General features: G+C 56.1%; 1 protein-coding gene across 2 annotated transcripts in view; it reads left to right on the forward strand.

Moving 5' to 3' along the window:
• FAM53B (family with sequence similarity 53 member B) overlaps nt 1-22,478 on the forward strand; it is a 75,042-nt gene that overhangs the window by 11,876 nt on the left and 40,688 nt on the right. For both annotated transcript variants that reach the window (XM_037804521.1, XM_037804522.1), the window contains exon 3: nt 9,594-10,372. In XM_037804521.1, the coding sequence (XP_037660449.1) occupies nt 9,594-10,372 (779 nt within the window). The remainder of the gene's footprint in view (nt 1-9,593; nt 10,373-22,478) is intronic.

Raw genomic sequence — 22,478 nt, forward strand, 5'->3', positions numbered from 1 at the left:
AAAATGCCACCCTTTCCAGTAGTGCCGCCTCCTGTGCCAGGCGCAGATGAAACCTGCTTGTGCAATCAGCACTGACTACAAGGTAGTTGATTCTTCTCCCCTCCCCTCCCCTCCCCTGCCCACTTCAAACTCTGGAATTAGCAGTTGGATTACAGACCTCTCCCCACCTCTGTCCCGCCACCTGGGTTTGGGAACTTGATGCAAAGAAGCAGTTTTGTGCTTTTTCAAAGGGTAGGAGAGAACTAAAGAAGTTTGAGCTGTGGGTGGGCACCAGGCAGGCCTGCTTAGGGTGAGCCACTGCCCGCCCTGCTCTGGCCAGGCCCCAGGCCCCAACCCCGGCCGGCTGCCAAGTGCCCGTGAGCAGGGAGCCTGCCCAGCCCTGTCCCCACCGGGCTCCATCTAGCACCTTCTGGCTGAGAATGATGTTTTGCGTCCTGGTTTTCCTTCCAACCTCCCAGACCATCCCCAGCACATCTTCTGTTCCTGACCAGAATTTCTTCTGCCAACAGCTTCCCTGGGGCAGAGCACGTGGGCAGTTACTGCACACCTGACACTGAAATACTGTTTGGGTGGCAGCTTCTTGGGTGTGGCGCACCCACAGGTCAGCTGGCAGGCCACAAGCTCCTGGAGTGGCATTTCTGCGTGGGGAGTGGTTGGGGCCACCCACAAATACTCAGGTGCATAGCTCCGTGGGGCCCCTGCCATTTGCAGTGGGAGACGCTCCTTCACACCGTGCTGCGGAGCACGGGATACTCGTTCCGTCTTTGTCAGGGAAGCAGGGCAAGTGGGGTGGGAGCAGGCTTCATTCACCGCCTCGGCTAATTGCAGCCATCAAGTGAGCTCTGCATCGTGGGGACAATGGACACTCCACTTTCCATGTTCCTCGCCGCTCAGGCGGGAAGGCCTGGAAATCGAATAATCTGTGAGAGCGCGAATGCCGTACCAATGGTTTCAGAAGGCTGCCAGGGAAAGCCTTGTAAATACAGATCAATGGACAGAGAACAAACAATTCATATGCTAAAAGAATTGGATGGAAACCCGTAATTACTTTAGGAGTTATGGTAATAAATTATTTATTAATGTAAATTATTTCACAGGCGAAGAACATAGAAGAAACTCGAGCAGAAGGATCATACATTATGTATAAAAAGGAATTGTAAAAATATTATAGCAGGCCTGCTTGGGTTGCTGCTACCGTTCAGGTTTATCAGCATTTTAATTATAAACCCTCACTTTCAGGGTTTAATTACTCGCCTGTTAAAGTCTGCTCTGTACATAAAAGGGTTGTTCCCCCGGGCACTTTCTGGATTAATTTTGACAAGGTAAACAAGTCGGCTGTGTGGAGCCATGCAGGACCCGGAGATTTTGCTTTTAGATTTGGTAGCTCTGGGTCTTTAACTCAGCCACTGCTTGTCATTAAAAGCGGAATGAGATTGCACTTTGTATGAAAAAGCTGCTGTTCGGAGGCTGAGAGTTTGAGGTTTCTTAGAACCAACAAGCAAGTGAAGGAAACAAAGTGGAAGCAGCAGCAAAACCCAAGCGGCTCAGGGCCCGCTTCTGCCTCTGCCACCGTTTCCATCTTTCAGAGACGGCCATTTGCGATAGGATCACGGGGTCACAGGTCAGTGTGAGGCTCGTTTTCATGTCAAAGAATGTACATCTGTATACAAGCATGCGTAGGTATGATTTTAAATCTCCAAAACAGTTTAAGCGTTGTCTATACAGGGTGCCTTTTCAACTTTTTCTTGTACCATTTGTTGATTTCAGACAGTGTTTCTGGAATAAAGTACAGAATGGAAGTAGATGCGAAAGGTATTGTTACCCGACAACCACTTACACTGAAAAGTGAAAAGGAGGCCTCCAGGCTACCTTCTCCCTCCAATTGGCCTGTCTTGGCATGGGGAGGGGGCCCCCGTGATGCCGGAGGGAGCGGCTACTGCCAGACTGACTTGGGGCCAGCTCCCCAGGCGCACAGCCAGGCACCCTTCCACATGGGGTGACGGTCAAGTTAGGACGCGGCTTGAGCCAGCTGACTTTGGGACTCCCAGACTGGGTTAAAGCCTGGGCTCTGCCGAGACACCTCTCTGGAGCTCTGGCTTCCCCCCAGTAAGACGGGGTGTACTGTCAGGACTGGCAAGTTGGGTCACGCGCTTGCTACATGATGGGCTCTCGATATCCGCTCGCACTCAGTCCCAGCTTTAGCCAGGATCCCAATGGGGTGTTAGTGAATTAGCAGTTAATAAGCATTTATTGACAGTTTCTTGTCTAGCTCTCCATCTGCTCTGTGAGCAGGCCACTGCCAGTTTCTTCATCTGTAAAATGGCACCCAGCTCTGCTGTGCAGATCAGTTGGGAGATGAAGCACAAGCAGCTGCCAGGTTCACATGCTCTGTGCACACCGCAAACCAAGGAGAGGGATAAAACAGCTTTCTGTTCCTTCAGGGGGTGTGTAGCCATTGTGAATACTAGCTTTTCCTTACCAATTTCTAAGTGCCCCCGGGGGGTGGGAGGTGGAGTGGAGGGCCTGGTCAAGGACACCCAGTCCACCCTGCCTTTGCAGATGGGGAGGCTGAGGCCAGCACTCCCATGCCTGGTCCAGTGCTTTTTTACACCTCTCTACTGTTTGGGGCTCCCATTGGGCCTCTTTTTGCAAAAGCAAAGATCTCCCAGAGGCAGTGGCAGCTGCCGCCTGCCCGCCCCACAGGGCTGGTGAGGGTAGTGGCCTGCGAACCGGAGGAGATCTTTGTTCTCCCAGAAGCTTGTGGGCCAGCCTTCCCACGCCCCTCGACGGGGCAGTGTGGGGTGTGCTGTCTGCAGACTCCCCAAACCCTTGTTTCTTGGGCCTGTGTGAGGAGCTTCGAGTCCTGTGTGGCTGCGTACAGCTCGCGTTTTAGTGAGAGGCTAGGCCAGGCCCAGGCAGGCAAAGCCCAGGGACCTTTTCTTCCTAACAAGGCTCTGAACTGAGTCTCTATTCTGGTGATGGAAGGAAACGGGCGCTCTAGGGGGCCAGGGGCTCTAATGTCTATTTAAAAATAGAGGGACACCATTGCGGGGTATCTCACGTGCGTGCCCTGTTACTTGTTTTAATCCCCTGTGTGTTTTTTATAAGATCAATTTAGTAAAAACTGCCGTCAGAAAGACACCTCGGCCCCCTGCTCTTGAGTTTGCTATTGAAAGGCCTGAAGAGCTTCTGCCCCCCAAATCAAGCCTAGACTCCTTGCAGCCCTGAGGCCAAGTCGGCAGAGCCCAGGCCCCAGGGCAGAGAGAGACTTGTCAGCACAAATAGGTGTGAAGTCCAAAAATGAGTCAGCTGGGGGCGATGGGCTGGAGGCTCACCACCCCAGTCTGGAAGGCTGAGAGAACCCTGTGTCTTGGGTGTGTGCTCTCGGTGCTGAACCTTTTCTAGAAACCACATTTCTATTGTGGTTGTGTCACTGTGAGGCAGCATCTGAAACATAGCACGGAGGGCAGCTCTCCAGGGCTGTGAAACGCCTCAGTCTTCTGAACATAAGAGGGCTCGTGGTCCCCCCAGGGAGCTGGGCCCCTGGGAGTTTCCCTTCAAGTTCAAGGGCAGAAATAGAAACAGGACCATTCGAGGTCAAAGGCTAGGCATGTTCCTCTGAGCGTTTTCTTTCTTCCAGCTCTTAGGGTTGGCTCACTCGGCAGCCTCTGCCCTCCTTAGTCAGAGGCTGCAGTACAGAGGCCTCTTGAGTGTGGCTTGGAAATCTGGGTTCTCCTGAACCTCCCAGGGTGCTCAGAGAGTCAGAAACTTCTTGCTTAGTCATTGCTGAGCCTCAGCTACACTCACACACACTCACCGCACACTTAAGTGTGTAATCACATGCACACACTTGTCACACATCCATGTACACTCAGCCACCCACTCACATCACTTATTTCCCATATATAATTTCAAACTTGGAAAGATAGGCTCAGCAGGGAAATGGAGAAACATTGGATGGATCCCCAAGGTTGAAGAAAATGAGATGGGGTGGCATTTAACCAGCTGATGCCAGGGCTTTCCTAGGTTGAGCCATCGGGCATGCAGCCGCCAGGGGCTTGGTGTGGCGCTCGGATGGCTGAGGGGCCCTCTGCAAAGCTCTCAGCTGGGCCACAGCGTGTTCTCAGGGGCTCATCTCTTCACACGAGGGCTCTCTCCACCTAGAACACGCGGCACAGTTTGACACGCCCTTCCTGTGCAAGGTGGCCTTCTCAGGACACAGAGAGGTCTTCCTTCTCCACCGTTGTGCTTTCTCTCACTAGCCAAACGGCAGCAACAGCCACAAACGCCAACTTTTAGTTGATGTTCTGAATACAGAGTTGTAGAGAGCAGACTTGTCGGCCCTCTGGAAGCTTCCCGGGTGTGGCTCGTGGTCTCACGCGGCTGCTGCCTGACCAAGGTGTTTGAGAATGAGGGCGTCTGCGCAGCCCGTCGGCCAGAGCTGGGGTTCTCCACATTGTTGCATTAGTGTAACCTGGGGAGCTTGTTAACATGCAGTTTCCTGCCCCAAGCTGGGGGCGAGGCCCGGGAATCAGCATTTAACAAGCACCCCCAAGGTGCTCACACAGGTGGACTAGCACCCCTCCTGGAGAACACAGGCTCCCATTCCAGCCAGATCTCACAAGAGATTTTTACCCAGATGCTGCAGAGCCCAGCCTCAAATCCAAGAGCCTTTTCCAATTCTGGTGATCATGGAAATGGTCACTACCATTTTGAGAGCCTGCTCCATTTCCTGGCAGGCCCTGCCCTGGGCACCTGTTGGGAATTGTCGTAGTAGCCCTGCTGGGTTGCTATCATCTGCCGTCCCCATAGTACAGATGAGGAAGCTGAGGTTCGTGCACGGGCCTGCACCCTTCCCACCATACCACGCGATTGCTGAGACCACACTGTGTGATCGCTGCTCAGCAGACCCCACGTCACCAGCACTTTCTAGAGTTCACAGTTGTTTGTGCAGAAGGGATATTGCACGGAGGGGTGGGGGCATCCACATCCTCTCCCTGGAGCCCTCCTGAGGCTGGTGGGGCCTGCCGCTCAGGGCAGTTTGCCATTAAAAATGAGCTTCTATTCCTGTTTCCTTTGTCTGCTGACCTGACCCAACAAATTCCCTTCTGTTCCCTGAGTGAAGAGGGAAAACGCAAGGGCTAAACATAGCTCGATTGTTTTTACTTCTCTCATATTGTACTTCTCTGAGTGATAAAGATAGAAACAATTTAAATATTAAATATTCTCTGCCCTGCAGACAGAGCAAGTGGCCCCCTGAAGGGTGTTGACACAGAGTACAGCACTCAGCAGCTGACAGGCCGGGCCTGGCCAGAGTACCTGGAGGTGACTACCGGCCGGGCTCCTGCTGCTTCCCACGCAGCCATCCCTGGCCCGGGCAGGTCAGAGAGTTCTAGGCCCTGCCCAGGTCGGCCCTGTAGGGGGAAAGAAGGGTTACCTGTGCTGGGAGCAAAGGGCAGGGGCGATAAGGTGAACCCCTGTGGCCTGCTGGCAGCTTTGACCTACATGTCATTATCTGCTCCTTGTTCCACCTGCCACAGGCTGAGGTCCGCTGGGTGCCAAGCTCTGTGCTAGAGAAAAAGGAGACCCAGGAGCGAGTGATTGACATCCGGCCTTGTGTGCTGTCCTATTGAAAGCCTGGGCAGAGCTGTGGGAGCAGAAGGGGCGATCTGGGGAATGGGGAAGGTCTGTCCTCAGAGGAGGGAACATTTGAGTAGAAGAAGGAGGCAGGAGAGAGTGACAGTCCAGGCCTCTGCAAAGGTGGCGAGTCAGGAGAGTTTGCGGGGGTTGCACTGCAAACTTGAGCTGACTTGAGAACTGACTTTTTAAACCTTGCCCAGTAAGGTCATGCAGGCTTCTATTTAAGACAGAATGGGCTAGTTCTTGCAGGCAGGCAGGAGGCCTTAGATTTCTGTCCCTGACTCCACTCACCACTGGGGATTTGACAGTTAACGGAAAGGCAGAGCGCATTGGATGCCCAGCCCTCTGCGTGTAGACTTCACTTAAGTTCCTTCCTTCAATCTAGTTAAACTTCAGTTTTATGAAGAATTGCTGTTGGCTAAGAATTACTCTTCAGGGTTCTATGCATAAAACCTGGGTATTCCTGGAGGAATGTACTCCAGGGGCCGTACCAGGGATTTTCCAGGATGTCTTGACTCTCTGATTCTTGCGTGACTTCAGATGTGGTGGGAAGTTTGGTTCACTTGAAGTGGAGGGCCTCCTGGGGTGGGGGCAAGTAGACAGGGGCCCTGAGGCCAGGCTGAGATGTTTACTGTCTGGAGGTGGTGGGCAACTGCTGAAGGGAATGCACTCCAGAATATTCTCTGGAGGTGGTGAGGACGCTGGCCTAGAGCAGGGATGCCCCAAGGGGTCCAGTCAAGAAGTTTCCTTGGTAGATTACAAGGGGTGACAGTGTGATTGTGAAGACCTTGTGGATCACACCCCCTTTATCTAGTGTATGGATGAGTAGAAAAATGGGGATAAAAACTAAAGGACAAATGGGGTGGGATGGGGGGATGATTTGGGTGTTCTTTTTTCACTTTTATTTTTTATTCTTGTTCTGATTCTTTCTGATGTAAGGAAAATGTTCAGAGATAGATGGTGGTGATGAACGCATAACTATGTTATCATACTGTGGACAGTGGATTGTATACCATGGATGATTGTATGGTGTGCGAATGTATTTCAATAAAACTGAATTTAATTTAAAAAAAAAAAAAAAACTTTCCTCGGATGGCCATGGGAAAGGAGACACTGCCAGACGAGGGCCCCAGTTGTCCGTGTTTGACTAGCTCCTGGTTCCCCTTTCTTCTCATGATTTCCCTGGAGATGCGGGAAATTCCAGGGAGCAAAATAAAAATGGGTTGAAACTGGCATCCTCGGAGACTAGAATCAATCCTGTTTAATTCCATGGGTCTCCCAAGGCCTGGGTGGACATGTTCTGTAGGCTCCTTACCCAGTGACACCGAGGCGCTGGCCCACAGGTTCCTTCCCCAGCCGCGGCTTCCCTGGCCCAGCCAGCGCCCTAGTGCCCGGTTCCGAAAGAGAAGCTGGTGGGCAGCTTTATTTTCTGGGAACTTCTGAAGGACCCAGAGGCGCAAGCCCAGAGAGAACCGTCATGGTCCCCGAGTTAAGCCAGGGCACGTGCCCTTCCGCCCTGTTCTTAACCAAGGAATGGACCTGTTGGTTTCCTTATTTGGGAATATATTGTTCATTAGAGAAATTTGTAGACTATCAAGAACAAGGAGAAAGTAAAAATCAACTAGATACTTACCAGCCAGCTATTGACATTTTGGTTTATTTCCCTTTTGGATTCACATATAACATGCCAGTTTTACTAATTAGAAATCATACCATATATACAGTTTTATTTCCTTTTTTTTTCTGCTTAGCATTAAATCATAAGCATGTCCCCACAGCATTAAAGCTTCTTTGAAACTGCTCATTGATGTTCCATGTTATTCCTTCATAATTTATTTAACCAGGCCCCGACTATAGGACATCTGAATTATTTTTGCCATTTGGCTGTCAGTCATATCATTTTGATGAGAACCATCATATATAAATCTCCACTTTTTTCTTAGGATAACTTTCCCTCTTTTAAGTCAGATAACAGATGGTTGTAACTCAATGTTAGTTGGTATTTTTTTTTGCTTTATTAAAATTTTATTTTACTGAACACTTAACTGCTAATGTCTGATTGAAACTGTTTTAGAAGTGTAGTGAATACTCTTTGAAAATGTGGAAACTCGAGGGCCGTCCTTTTTGTGGGTATTGATGACATTTTAAACAACATACACGTTACTTTTGGAAAGACACTCTGGTAATAATTGGATCAGATTCTGCTGAATGAATGTGTTGAGACTTGCGGCGTCAGGGCCTGGGAAGCTTCGGAGCCAGGGACAGTCCTGCTTTTTGCCCAACTGGCCTGTCCGGGCCTAAGGAAATTGTGAGATTTCCCGTGGACACCTGGGGCCCTGGCCCCTCCGTCTGTGTGTTTCGTGATCAGGGCAGGGTGCCCGAGAGGAAGGAGTGTGACCTTTTACCCTGGTTGGCTTTTCCCTTGGGCCTGCATGGATCATGTAAACCAGGTTAGTCTCTGGCATGTCTCCCCATGGCCCGGGGAAAAGGGCCCCTGATGGGGACGACAGACCAGCTGTCTTGCCGCCTGGGGCACTTGCATAGGGGACGCCATGGCTTTCTGACCATCCAGCCCATCTTGCAGTACTAGTAAACTCCTTGAGGGCAGGGCCAGGGTCGGGGGTCACCCGTGGTTCCCCTCAGCCCTGTAGTGCAATGAAAAGAGCACAGGCTTTGAGGTCAGAATCATCAGCTTTGAATCTTGCCATTTGTTAACCCTGTATCCCAGGGCCAGTTATTACTGAAACTTCCCAAGCCTCAGTTTCCCCATTTGGCCAGGGTGGTGTCTCCGGGCATGGGTGATGTGCAGATTACGTGGCCCACGGGGGATACTCAGTAAATGGTTGGCATTATGTTGAGAATTGGTGCACATTTAAGCCCCTACTACATATCATTTCAGGTATCACTTCTATCCTCTGACTGACCCACCTAAGCCAGCTTTCTCTGAGTTCGCATTTTATAGATACACGTAGATTATGAAAGAGGAAGTGCTAACATGTTGGTTCCTGGCAGCTCAGCCTATTTCTTAACTTTCCTGTTGTACTGTAAATCTGAACACAGGAGCTATGTCAAATTTATCTTTACATCTCCTAAAATTCCCAGCACAGTGCCTGATTCCACGGTAGAAAAACAACAGATAGCAATTGCATACTTCATGAAAATAAATGGCCAGGTGCAAAGTCAGCATTTCATAGCAGGGTTAACTTATTCATGCGTTCAAGTAGAGACCTGACTGTGTAAATTTATCTTGTCCTGTTAAGTGCGTGCAGCCCGAGACTGGGTTTTAATGGCTCTAAGTATGCTCCACTTAGGGGAGAAATCCAGCGAACCTGCGGAAAGGCCCAGCACCGGGCAGCGTTTGTCACTGTTGTTGAGTGTTTTGGAGACAAGGGCATAAATCAGTACAAGATCCTCCTCCTGTTATCAGTAAGCGCTTTAAAGGTGAAATTCAGGTGAGCGGGTCTAACTGGCAGTTCCCCCAGCCCCTTGCGACCTTGACTGTCAAGCCCTGAAAGACCTGTCTTTGGCCCTGGTCACTCTCCCAGTCCAGGAACAACAGGCTGCTGAGAAGCGACTCAGCAGACAGATGGCCCCAACGCCGCTCCTGGCCAGGACAGGGCACAGAGCAGGATGGTTTCCCACCTATAAAACGAAAACCTTGCTTTGCACTTTCCTGGGAGGCAGGTATGTTAGTTTGGAAGGAAAACTGTAGAGGAGTCCCTGGGGTTCCCCCAGATTTGAGGCTTTGTCGCTTCCAGCTCAGAACCGTGGAGCTCCCTGTCCCCTCCGCCCCTGCATCTCAGTTCTCGGCTGTGAAACGAGGCTAGACTGGCTGGTGTCGAAGGGCCTTTCTGGCTCCGCAGCCCCGTGCTTAAACTGGCAGCAAGAGTGGTGATGGGGGCTGGCGGGAAGGCCTTCTCAAGTCCTGTTTCTCTTTGTTATTTGTGAACCAGAAAATGACAGGTGGCGAGACCTGGACAGGAAGTGCCCTCTGCAGATTGACCAGCCCAGCGGCAGCATCTGGGAGTGCCTGCCGGAGAAGTATCCGGACGGCCCCCGGTGGCAGCGGGAGGCGGTGACGGCCTGTGCGGTGACCAGCCTCATCCAGGACCTCAGCCTCAGCGACCACAATGGGAACCCCTCTGCGCCCCCCAGCAAGCGCCAGTGCCGGTCGCTCTCCTTCTCTGACGAGCTGTCCAGCTGCCGGACGTCTTGGCGGCCCCTGGGGTCCAAGGTCTGGACTCCCGTGGAGAAGCGCCGGTGTCACAGCGGGGGCAGCGTCCAGCGCCACTCCAATGGCTTTGGCACCATGCAGAGGAGCTCCAGCTTCAGCCTCCCCTCCCGGGCCAACATGCTCTCCTCACCCTGCGACCCGGCAGGCTTTCACCATGGGTTCGGGGGGCTGCCTTGCCAAGGGGCACTGGGCTCGGCCACCCGCGGACCGGCAGGCGACATCTGGAGCTCCGAGCCCAGCCCTGCGGAGGGTTGCCGGCTGGACACGCAGCGGTCCCTCTCCTGCTCGCACGAGCAGTTCTCCTTCTCGGAATACTGCCCCCCCTCCGCCAACAGCACCCCTGCCTCCACCCCTGAGCTGGCACGACGTCCCAGCGGGCTCTCCCGCAGCCGCTCGCAGCCGTGCGTCCTCAACGACAAGAAGGTTGGCATCAAGCGACGGCGCCCTGAGGACGCCCAGGAGCAGAGGCCTTCCCTGGACCTCGCCAAGATGGCCCAGGTAAGACCTCACCGGCTCGGAGGCTGCCTGGCAGCCTGGGCCCCCGGGCACACAGGGAGCTGCGGTGGGAGCCTCTGCCACCCAGTCCTCACCCATTCACCACGTGAGGGTTGCCGGTTTAGGATGGGGTCGTGTCTTTGCCTTCTAAATGCTGTTCAGAGAAAGATGACTTCAACTTGGGGCTTTTTTCAAGTGTCCGTCTCTCAGGTTACAATCAGGGATGCATTCTCCCCATGGCACGTGGTGCTGATGGTGCAGGAGCAGACGGGTGGTGACAGCGGGGTCCTTCCCCTCCCGCTCACATCGGAGCCTCCACCCCAGGAGCACCCCCTGCAGTTGCTGTGAGAAACACTTGCACACCAGCGTGCTTGAGTGTGTTGGGGTCTCGGATCAGGGCCTTGGGCAGCAGTTTTGGAGAGAGTTGGGGTGCGGGGGGGGGCGGTGGGCAGGTGCTTACCCCTTTGTTTAAACTGTTGGCTGTGTTAGACCATCAGGAAGCAGTGGTCAGTGTCCTCGGTGCCGCCTCTGAGGCGGTCCTCGCTGCTCACTGTAGGCTGCATCTCTGGCCACACACCTGTCACGTGGGCTTCTTGGGTTGGAATGAGATGAGCTTGGAGTTCATACCCCATTATCAATCAGGACAGCCTTGACCTGAGCCAGGCCGTGTTCAGTTCTTACTGGAGAGGCTTGCCGAGGATGGGAGCGGGGCTGGGAGCCGGGAATGGGAGCAGGATGGGGAGCTGGGAATGGGAATGGGGATGGCAGTGGGGCTGGGAGCTGGGAATGGGAATGGGGACGGAAGTGGGGCTTGTAACTGGAAATGGGAGCCGGATGGGGAGCTGGGAATGGGAGTAGGGATGGCATTGGGGCTTGGAAGCCAGGAATGGGAGTGGGGATGGAAGTGGGGCTGGGAGCTGGAAATGGGAACAGGATGGGGAGTCAGGAAAGGGAAGGGGGACAGAAGTGGGGCTGGGAGCTGGAAATGGGAGCAGGATGGGGAGCCGGGAATGGGAGTAGGGATGGCATTGGGGCTTGGAAGCCAGGATTGGGAGTGGGGATGGCACAGGGCTGGGAGCTGGGATTGGGTGCCAGGGGAGTAGGATCGGCCCTTGTGACGTGAGGATGGGTTGAGGTGGTGCTCTTGGTTCTCTATCCAGGAGCCACTGAGTGGTCGAGTGCCACGGTCTGACCGTCTGTCTTTCCTGGCCTGGTGTCAGTAATCATCCATCATTGCTGGGTTTGAGGCGGATGAAGATCTGCCTGGTGAGGAAGGTCTCAGGGCTGAGCTGGCTCACACGGCACTGTGGCTGCATTGGGGTGGGCAGGCTCATGTCCACTCTGTTGCAAGAGGGGACGGCCATGTTCCTTTAATGCCTGGCGCTGTTTTCTCAGCTGGGACTCCAGTGCAGCTTCTGTTTGGGGAGTGCTCCTTCTCTGCCCCATCGGTCCCCATCCCAGCCTGGACTCCCCGCCTCCTCCAAAGAGGAGGCCAGAGTGCACCTGGCCCCAGAGTCTTGGCTTTTGGGGCCGGCGAGGAACAGACATTCAGGAGCCCAGAGGAGGGAGCCCCCTGGGCCTTCCTTTGCCCTCGCTTCCTGCTCCCCATTTTTTCCATCATGCTCCACTTTTTCTTTTTCCTGAGCTTTGGACATTCTGACTTTACTAGCTAGAGAGTGTTCAAATATGCATTTACATTGGACGAGCAAATGGATTTTTCCTTCTCTGGAGAAATTTAAATAGGTAAAAAGGGCTGGAAAGATGACAGATTTGGATGACTTCTGAAGGCAGCCCCGAATCCTGAGTTGTGGGTGCAATAAATGGCTTCCGTTCAATTTTTAAAGCTGAGCTTATTTTATTAGCTAACAAGCTAGATAGGTAATAAAAACAACTTACACGTGTTATTGTATTTTATTAGCCACCAGTTGGAATAACACCACTGGCATCGCTGGAGGCGTTTCCTGTCCTCACTTTGGTAGAAAATGTTTAAAAATATATGACTCGATGGGGCTCTGCCCAGATGTATAGATTGCCTCATCGCTCCAGGCCGGCCCCAAGAGCCGGAAGTGAGCCTCGGTGCCCAGGAGACGGCCACGATCCGCCACCTTTCCTTGGCTGCCTGCAGGCCCTGGCAGGGCCTGGCAGGGCAGGGCACATGGGAACTGGAGACGGTGCCCCTGGGAAGTTGTGGCCGGAGCCCTGGGATGAAGCCTATGGTGCCCAAGTCACACTCCGCCAAGCATCTAGTCCCCAGCGGGCCCTGCTGCTTTGGCTGTGCAAGGAGGGGCTCCTGGGCTTCCAGGGGGCTGTGGACACCAGGCTCAGGACAGTCCCTGTGCATTTGGAAAGAGCCCAGAGCTCCGCCTGGAAAATGCAGGACCCGTGCCTGGGCACCTCGTGAGCCGGGTGTTGGCTGACGTCTGGGGACTCTTGTCAAGCAGACTGCCTGGACCTGCTTCCTGCCCAGCGGAGGCCAATGTCTGCTGATGGCCATGGACCTGGCCTTCTGCTGTGGTTTTTCTGAGCATTCAGAGTAACTGGGGAGGGTTGGTCTGCATAGCTGGGGAGGAAAAAGCAGGCTGTACCTGGGGCTGCTATCGTCTGTGCTTCCTGCCGCTGCTTCCTTAACGTGTTCCTTGACTCTCTCTCAAGGTCTTGTGGTCCTGGTTTTTACATTTGCTCGCCTGGGGTGGGGTTCAGGGTCCTATCAAAGACCTTGTAAAGGAGTGCTGCGAACACTGGCTCTGGGAGAAAGTTGCGAAGGGCCGAGCTCTCTGGGGTGATGTTGCTCACCCTGCCTCAGTTTCCCTGGAGGTGCTGGCTGAAGCTGGGCCACGGAGCCCAGAGCAGACCCGCCGGCCAGGCGTGAGCGCACAGGGCTGTCCCTCTGTCCGTCAATCAGGGTGGCCAGAGGGAACATGGGAGCTGTTGCCCCTCCAACCTGCCAGCAGAAAGGGGACAAGGGAGAGAAATGGGAGAGTCAGCCCAGCAGGGGAGGCCCAGAACTCCCCAGCCTGAAGCCAGAGGAGATGAGTTGGGGACGTGACCTCAGGACTTGTCCATCCCAGCTCCTCCTGAGGAAATAGGCCCTGCTGGGCACCTGTGGACTGCTAGATCCCCGGAAGACCTCTAAGACTGAGGGCCCTGGAGAACCAGGGAAAGGGTTGAAAGGAATGGGGCTGCTTAGCTTGAAGAGAGGAAACCGAGAGCTGTGCAGGGTGGAGTGACGGACTATCTAGGCTTGTCCCAGCTGTCACACCAGCTGTGCAGCAGTGGGCAAGTTGCCGAGCATCTCTGTGCAGCAAACCACAGCATCATCTTCCTTCTAGGACTGTTGGGAGGCATCAGGGAAATGACATATGTGTGTGGGTGTCTTATTCTGGTGGCAGCTCCGTTTGTGTCTTTGTCACCTGGTCATCTGTCCCTCCCTCCTCCTCTGGTTTCTCCTAATCACATCCAAATTTCTGCGGCTTGGAAGGACTCCAACCATATGCACTAAGACCCGCCCTCCTTCCATTTGGCTTCACCTTAACCAACACCATTGTCAAGGATCCTATTTGCAGAAGGGCTCATGTGCACAGGACTGTGGTGGAGGGGATTCAGTCCCAGGCAGAGCGTGGGTGTGTGTGTATCTGTCTCATGTGCACACACTGCTGAGTGCACTGCCTGGCCCTGGGGTGTGCCATCCTCTCAGTGCAGGGTGCAGTGGGGACACTGTGAGCTCAATCTCGGTGACCCCAGGGGCACCAGGAGGCACCCTCAGCCTCTTACGGGACCTTCCCTTTTCTTCATGTGTCCTTTTCCCTTCCAGTTTTATTTCCCTTTTCTGTCCTTGCTACTAACTTCTCGTTGGCACCTCTTCTCTCCTCGTCCTTTTTCTTTTGAAAATGGGGAAGAGGCCTGTGCCCACAGGTCTGCGCTGGCCGCCGTGTCCAGAGCTGGGGGCTGGGGAACCGTGGAAGGATCAGACCTGCCATCCACCGGAGGAGGGGCCGTGCCTGCATGTCCTGGCCTCAGGTCTCCAGCCCTAGTGATCCAGGAGTCCCCCAGGAGCCCCCTCCCACCGCCCCGCTTCTCCCAGTCGCCTCTCCATCAGCCAGCAGCAGGAGGGGATGCAGTGGGTGGGCATTCAGAAATGGCATTCAGACCATCTCCACTCACGGCTTCTGAAGTCTTCCAAGGCCAGAGTCTTGGGCAGGCCTGCCAGGCGAGACTGGGGGGGCCCAGGCCACCTGGGTCCTGAGTGCGGGAGATTGAGTGCAGCAAGGCCAGTCCCACCTTGGGGAAATGGCCCCTCCCTGGGGTGCTGACAGCCCCCTCTCCGTTCTTTTGAGAAGGGGGCTCCAAGGCGGCCTGGAGAATCACTTCGGCTCCTGCCCCGTGCCTAGGTCTGGCTTTGTTGCTCTCCCCACACAGCTTTCCTCCCCCAATGGTCTATTGGGGTCCCTTCTGCCTTTTGCAAAATGACAATGTGCGCCACTGAGGCAGGGCCCAGCCTGCAGATGTGAGTTTTTTATTAGCAGGACTCTGGCTGTTTCTGTCAGTTGCTACTTTTTGGAGACCTAGTTTGACCACCTAGCATCGGTCAGCTTCCAGCGAGACTTGAGCTGTGCCGTGTGATTTAGAAACAGGTCACGTGTGTGAGCACAGATCCAGAAGAAGCCACAGTGAAAAAGATTCCCCACTGATGGCCATGTCCCTGGGTGTCACCGCCCCTGCTGTACTTTTAGCTCCAAGCTGGTTAGCTTGAAGGAGCAACAAATTGTATTTCTCAACAGTGCTTCAGACAGAAGCAGGACGTCTGTGGGGAGGGTCCAGACGCCGAAACAGAGGCTTGATTGATTGCAGCTGCCCACACACTGAGTCCCCAGCCTCCCAAGCCGCCTCAGAACAGGCAGCAACTGTTGTGGTGGCAGATGTTTGAGGGCCTCGTGGAAGCTGGCCGGGGGCAGTCTTGGGTGGAGAGGCAGCACAAGGCAGAAAGCAGCACGAAGCCCACTTGGGGAGTCCTTCCCAAGGACAGTCTGGATTGTGGAGTCAGCTGGGGTCTCGGGGTCTTCATGGGATGAGGGGCTACTGCGGGGAGGCCACTGGGGGGCTATCAGATGCTCACCAGCAGCTCAAGGCTCTCGGCTGGGCAGGTTCTTCCCTGGATGAGGCTGAACAGCTTGCTCTGGTCAGCCGTCAGCTCTCCACCCTGTGTGCCGTGGGGGTGCCTGTTCGGGCCCCTCCTCAGGCACCGTGCACAGCGTCGCCCTCCGCCGCTGGCCGGGTGACCCTCTTGCTCAGGCAGCTCCAGCAGCCGCAGGCCAGCTGTGCTTTCCGGAGCCTTTTTGGCCTCATCCTGCCTATCCTACCAGTGGCTGCCCAGCCACTCGTTTAGGCTCCCCACTGCCTTGCACCCTTAGCACGCGACCCACTGGGATGGGGACTGAGCTGACCACACACCGAGGAACAGAGAGGGCGTGGAGATCTGGTGAGTGAGGGAGGCATGGAAAGTCCCGTGATTCCAGTTGGGATGAACTAAAGGGCAGGGAAACCTCCGCAGACGTGGGAGCAGCTGCCTCTGACTTGGTGGCAGTTAGGACAGACTTTGACACAGGAGAGCCCCTTGGATGTGCTGTGGGTGCCGAGGGGCAGCTTTGGGCTCCCACCCAGCGCTGCTCTGTCTGGCCTCACAACTGATGTCGCCAATCAGCCATGGCAGTCCTTGGTATTGAGCTTGGAGGGCATCTGGCTCCTCCATCGGCCGCCCTGGCAACCACTAACAGGGCAGCGGTTGAGCCCCATCCGCTCTCCCTGCTCCAGCCTGCCCCTTGCTCCAGAGTGGGGCCTCAGTGTCCAGGGAGACTCAGTGACCTGCCCAAAGCCATACTCCTGGTTCAGGGCTTCACGGACTCTGGTTGTCATGCAGGGGGAGAGGGTGGGGTAGTGAAAAGCACGGGCAGACGGATTGGGGCTCTGCTCCCCACCTGCCACACTGCAGCTGTGTGCCCTCGGGCAAGTGACCTCACCTCTGCAGGCCTCCATTTTGCCATCTGTGAAATGGGAAGAATGGGTTCCCTTCTCTCACGGCGTGGGGAGGACGTGGCACGGCCCCACACGTGCTGGCCCTCGGCCGATGCCTGCCTTGTCCCCTGAGCCCGCCCAGCCCTGCAGCCCGGCCCTGGCCACTCTGGGCTGTCAGCTGGGCCTGCTGGTGTTGGGGAGCAGTGTCAGGACGAGGCCAAGTTCCTGCCAGCTTTGGAGCAGGGATGCCAGGAGACTAGCTTCGGCCTCTGTAGTCTTTCAGAGTGGACGTGGAGTGACACCACAGTTCCCTGACCAGGGCCCTGGGAACCCAAGGGGACCTGTGCAGACCCCTGGGCTACCCCTTGCTGCCCCCTGCTGCAGCCAGCGGCTTGCATAAGCGATCTGCCAAGGTCACTTGGGTCAGGGCTGTGTTGACACAATAGCTTTGATCTCCCAGGGAAAAAAAAATAGAAGGAGTTCAGCTGGGGCCATGCCAGAGAGGCAGCTTTTCCTGCCACTTGGTAATTTTCCATGCCTTAATTGGGAGCCCTTCTGAGTGGAAGGGCACGGAGGAGCCTGAAGAGGTGAAGCGTGGGGGCACCCAGGGCTGCCGGGAGTGAGGGCCTCTTCCACCCGAGCCAGGCACCCAGAGGAGAGCTCTCAGCCCCCCAGGTGCGTTGGGGCTGCCCTGGCCTTACCAGGCCCTGCCCTTGCCAGGCCCTGCCCTGTGCCGGGCACAGAAGCCTGGGAGGAGGTGCCCCTTGTGGACAGGAGGGAAAGGGAACCTTCCCAGCAAGGTGTGGGCATGTCCCCGGGACGTCTGAGTCCTGCTTCGTGGAATCCAGAGTAGGAAAGGCCTTGGGCCAGCAGCAGCTTTGCTGTCTGAGCGGCTTGAGCTGGCCTTTCACCCCCAGGGACCAAAGGGAAGGGTTTAGGGAAGCCCTCGGGTCGCTCCCCAGCTGCTGACAGCCCGGCTGCCACCAGCGCCACCTGGGAAGCCGTGGAGCTGCAGCCCCCTTCACCTCGGCCTGAGTCTGGATCAGTGGGCCTGGGGCAGGGCCCGCGCCTGGCTGTTTCAGAAGCCCCGAGTCCAGGAGCCGCACTGGAGGCCTGTGCCGGCCCGGGGGTGTTTGCGGAGGCTCTGAGCCCTGTCCTGGTGTGTCGGGAGGGCGTGGGTGGTTGAGGCCTCTCGGGCAGAGCCTAGAGAAGGGATCAGAGAGCCCCCTTTCACCGAGCGCCCAGGTGAGGCCCAGCAGAGTGCTGCTGTCCCCGTAAGTGAACTTTCCCGGGCACCAGTCAGAGGCGGGGGGGGGGCTTGACTTACTGCTGTGTTGGGCAAATGGTCTGCTTCAGAAAAGTCTGGAAAAACTGTTCTAACAGGCAGTGCTGGATGTCCCCGAGGCAAGTCCTCTGCACAGGTGGTTAAAGGCACGTTCCTGTCCTGGATCATTCTCCCAGCTGTGCACTCGGTGACAGTGAGAGTGACCCGGAACCCGGGGGGGCTTCTCATGCTCTGTCCAGGTGCTGTGTGTGCTGTGGCCCTGCTTCCTGGCAAACGCTGGAGGCCGGAGTCCCAGACTGCTCTCCTCGGGCACCCTGGAGCCAGTGCCCAGAGGGAGCAGCCAGGGGCAGAGGCAGCAGCATCAGCGGGGTGGTCACGGTGGCCTCTCCCAGGAGGTGACCGTCAACTGAGTTGAAGGCTGTGCGGGAGTTGCCTGTGGGAAGTGTCCCAGGGAGGAGCTGGGGGCTTTGAGGGGCTGAGCAGAGCCCGGTGTGGCTGGAGCAGAGTGGGCAAGGGGTACCAGGTGAGCCGAGGTCAGCGAGGCAGCCAGGGCCTGGGCACCCTTCTCTGTGGGCCCTGGAAGGCTGTTTGGCTTCTATGCAGAGTACAGGGGGAGCCCTTAGAGTTTTAAGCAGGGGAGCATCAGATAAAGCCCACTCTGGGCTGGGGGTATGGAGGAGGCAGGGAGGCCAGTCACGAGGCTGACAGCAAAGGCAATGGTGGGCTGACCTGTGAGGCGGGGGAGTGGACATGATTTGTGTTAGGGGTTCAAGAAGCATTCTCGGGTGGGGGGCACCAGTGGACTTGCCGATGGGTTGATCTTGTTATTAGCATCCTACTCCCCTGGTCATAGATTCACTGGGCAGAGACTCAGTCATCCTAATCCCCGAAGGTGGTACATTCCTTTAATTTACCCTTTCGATGTTGGCCAATCATATGTCCTAATTGTTATCTAACCCACAGCCCTCACTTTCGCCATATTTCTTCTTGATTGTTCCTCAGTAGAAATGAAATCTGGTGGGTTAATGTGATTCATTTTGTTTCTGCAAGTATGCATGGAACTTTCCCCTCTGAATCCCTGCATATCAGTGCTTTGCTTGCCCAGGCTGCCCCCTTCCAACCGTGGAAACTCAACTCTTGAACCTTCCCCATCACCCTGAGTTTTCAAACCACTGACTCTTGCTGAAGCTTCTCTGTCCGTTGGAACCTGGAGGCCCCCATTGTGGACTCAGGGTTGGGGAAGGGTGGAGGCCACAGGAGGAGTCTGTCACAGTTCCAAATGCTGGTCAGGCCGGATCTGGCCTCAGCTGTGCCACATCTGGTCCCTTTTTTGTCAGCTGGGAAAGCATCCCCCAAAAACGAGCCCGGCACGGCCTCTTGGGTCTCCTGATGAAGGAGCCTCCGAGGGTGTGAGGAAGGGGAAGCCGACAGTGCCTTTGGGGATTTGGGCGTTCTTTGACCTCTTCCTACCTCCTGGAGGGTTCTGCGCCCCCTTAGCAAGCCTGGTGCCTGCAGGAGAGCCCCAGGAGGGGCGGAGATGGAAGCACCGTGGGGCCCAGAGATGGCCGTGCGGGCAGTGCCGAGCCAGCTCAGAGCCGGGCATCAGGGGTCAGTGTGCTGTGATGCAGCCTGGGCCTTTGACCCAAGACCCAGCTGGCTGCTGGCTCTCAGGGGGGCTGCCACAGGGCGAGCCTCAGTTTACCCATTTTGCCTCTTGCCATGTGGTCGTCTGTCATACCAAGTACTGCCTCAGCAGAGAAGCTCTGCTGCTGACAAGAGCCTGTTTGTTTATAACATTTTGCATCCTCCGCTTGAAGCCACGCGGGGACACGGCCCGTTGCTGCAGCACCCAGGCCGGCAGGAACTCGGTTAGACTCGACTCAGAGTGGGTGTTAATTGCCTATGTACAACCAAAGAGTAACAATTTCTCCTTTGAAAGTTAGAGTGGAACTCTTGGATAATTCCTCTTTTTTGGAGGGGGAGAGAGGGTGGCTTTTTAATTTTTTTCCTTTTTTAGTAAACAAACAAAATTGTTGGTTCCAAAACATAACACAACCAGCAGAAACTTCATGTGTGAGCAGTAGCAGTGAGCTCACCTCAGTAATATGTAGCTGACGGTCATCAGGCCCCCATCCCCTTCCCTGGAGCAGCACAAGGCCACATCCGGCCTTGAGTCTCCACGGAGCGGGCGTGGGGGTGGAGGTGCAGCTGCTGCCTTGCCAGAGCTCTGAGCACCGAGCGTGCAGCACGCCTCCTGCACCAGCAGAAGCCACCTGTCATGTTAACAGAACTCAGTGCAAGCAGTTAGTGACCAGGTTTGTGAGGAACCAAAAGGGTAAGAAGCGAGCACCCAGGCTTCATGGGGGAAGTGGCTGCAGGAGACTGTTGGCACCCTGGGGCTTGGGGACGAAACTTGGAAGCTTGGAGTCAGGCTAGCTGGGGTGCAGACCCGGACCTTCCGAGGAAGCGGGCATGGGCCAGCCAGGGCTGGTGTCTGTGGGGTAGCCTGGGAGACAGAGGTTTATTGAAGGTGGTTTTGTGAGTGTTACAAAGTGGCAACACTGCTGTCGGGGTCCAGAGCATGGGTGGTGACACTGACAGCCCCAGGACCGTGGCAGGAAGGTACAGGGCCTGCCGCTCAGCTCAGGGCCCTGCCACCCACCTTGGGACTGGAGGCCTAGAAAGGGGGCTGGACGACATGAGGCTGGCTGCCCGCTGCCCACAGTGGGGCTCCATGCAGTGCACGTACTGCCAGAGCTTCATAGACAGCAGGCGACAGGCCCACCCCACGGGCAGAATGTCGAAGGGCTGCTGGGTCTGGGGCTGAGGCTGAGCCCGGCGGCTGCGCAATCTCAGCTGGCTGTGGGAACCCGGCCCTCTTGCCTTCACTTGGTTCCCACAGCTGTGGAACCAGCCTTTAAAGACCCAGGCCAAGCTGCCGTCTGCCGATGTCCGTCCAGCTCCTGGGACGTGGGCCTGGAGGTCTCAGCGTTCCCACCAGATGGATCTGGCGTCTGCTGGATGCCTGGCCGCCTGCTAGGCCCTGGGGACATTTCTGCCAGTCACACCTGGTTGCCACTTTTTTCTGTGAGCTACTTTCTAGAAAGAGGGTAGAAAACGCACAAGCAAGCAAACAAGCAAGGTCATTTCCGATGGGGACATGTGCGTGAAAGGAAGTATAACCGGCCAGGGTGACGTGCTGTGCCAGTTGGGAGGATGGGATGTGAGGGCGGTCACCCGCAGACGGGGAGCCGGGGGGGCCTCTTGGAGGAGGTGATCCTTGAGCAAAGATCCACGTGACAAGACGTCGTCAGGCCCCTCATGGTAATGGGGCAGCCCTGGTAGAGGGAAGAGGGGGTGTAGAAGCCCTGAGGTGGGAGAGGGCTCGGCAGGTTCTGGTAGAGCAAGGCCAGCGTTACGGGATTGTGAGCGAGGGGAGCGTGTGGAGGGGCTTTGAAGGGGGATTGTGGGGCCAGTGGAGTCTGGTCTTGCAGTCTGTGGTGAGAGGGAACTTTGGTGCTAAGCCCAGTTAGGAAGGGCAGCGAGTGGCCGGGGGCCTGAGGGCTGCCAAGTCCGCCCCTCTCCGTTGTCACACACGTCAGCCTGGCTCTGGGTCCTCCCTGTGCTGGCTGGCGTTTATATGGGGCTTGGTTGTTCTGGAGCTTTCCTCAGACCTTGTGATCCTCTCCTTCACCCTGGGAGAAGCTCCTCTCCTTCCACTGCTCAGGTCGGAAGTGGTGGGTCAGAGTGGTTTGCGGCCTTGCTGAACAGCAGCACGGTGGCCGGAACTCCATGTTTGGTCCCCGTGGCTCTGGGTCCGTCCTCTCATGGGATTCCCTTCCCTGGGACGAGTTCTGCCTGCCACTAGCCTCCCGGCCCGCAAGTGGAGATGGGAACATCCTTGCCATGGGGCTGTCTGCAGCCTTCGACTCAGGGTCTGGCGCATGGGACCTTCTCGGGAAGCATGGCTGCTTCTGTCCACTGGACTCATAAACCGTTGACAAGGCCTCGAAGCTCCAATATCGGTCAGACTGCACTGCCCAGACTCCCTCCGCAGCCCTGAGCAGACCAGTTGTGTTTCTTAAGCAGAGAGTTTTCAGGTCTGTGCCGGGGTACTGGGTAGAGAGGCTCTGCTGGGTGGCAGCCTGCTGTCCCCGGGCGTGTGCTTCGGCCTGATCATGCGGCAGCCAGCTCTCCTCTGCTGTTTCCTTCCACTCTGGGGGGCGGCCCGGGGGTCTGGTCTCTGTCAGGCTGAGGGAGGCTCCTGAGATGGAGGTCGAGATGTTCCTCAGCTGGACTCGTCATGGTTTGGAAAAACCCTCCTGTTTCCTGAAGCAGAGCCTTTGTCATCTGTTCTTTGTGACTTGCTGGAAGATCTCTGATTCCTTGGCTGCTGCCACCCGCCACCCTCAGAAAGGTGGGTCCGAGCCTGACTGCTCTTTGCCCAAGCCCGGGGCCTGGCCACTCTGGGCAGCGGGGGTGCACCCCTCTCCCTTGGTCCTGGGTCCTGCGCTTCCCCCCAGAGGCACCTTCAAAGTGACTGGCCTTAGGGGCGCCGAGGCACAAGGAGAAGAGGGACGAGAGCTTGACTTTCCATGTCCCAGAAGGGAATTGCAGCCACAGCCCTCATGGGGCAGAAAGGAGGCCTTGGGGAGGCCACAAGGCGGCTCTGCCCCACCGGGTCCCAGTCTGCGCACAGATCGTGGCCCTCGGAGCCTGTCCCTTCCCCTTCCCGTTCTCCCTTCCTGCCCCTTCGCCTCCTTCTCACGTGGGCAACCCCGGAGGATCAGGAGCCAAGGACGGGGCACCCGGGCC

The sequence above is a fragment of the Choloepus didactylus genome, chromosome 15, assembly GCF_015220235.1.
Source record: "Choloepus didactylus isolate mChoDid1 chromosome 15, mChoDid1.pri, whole genome shotgun sequence".
Lineage (NCBI taxonomy): Eukaryota > Metazoa > Chordata > Mammalia > Pilosa > Megalonychidae > Choloepus > Choloepus didactylus.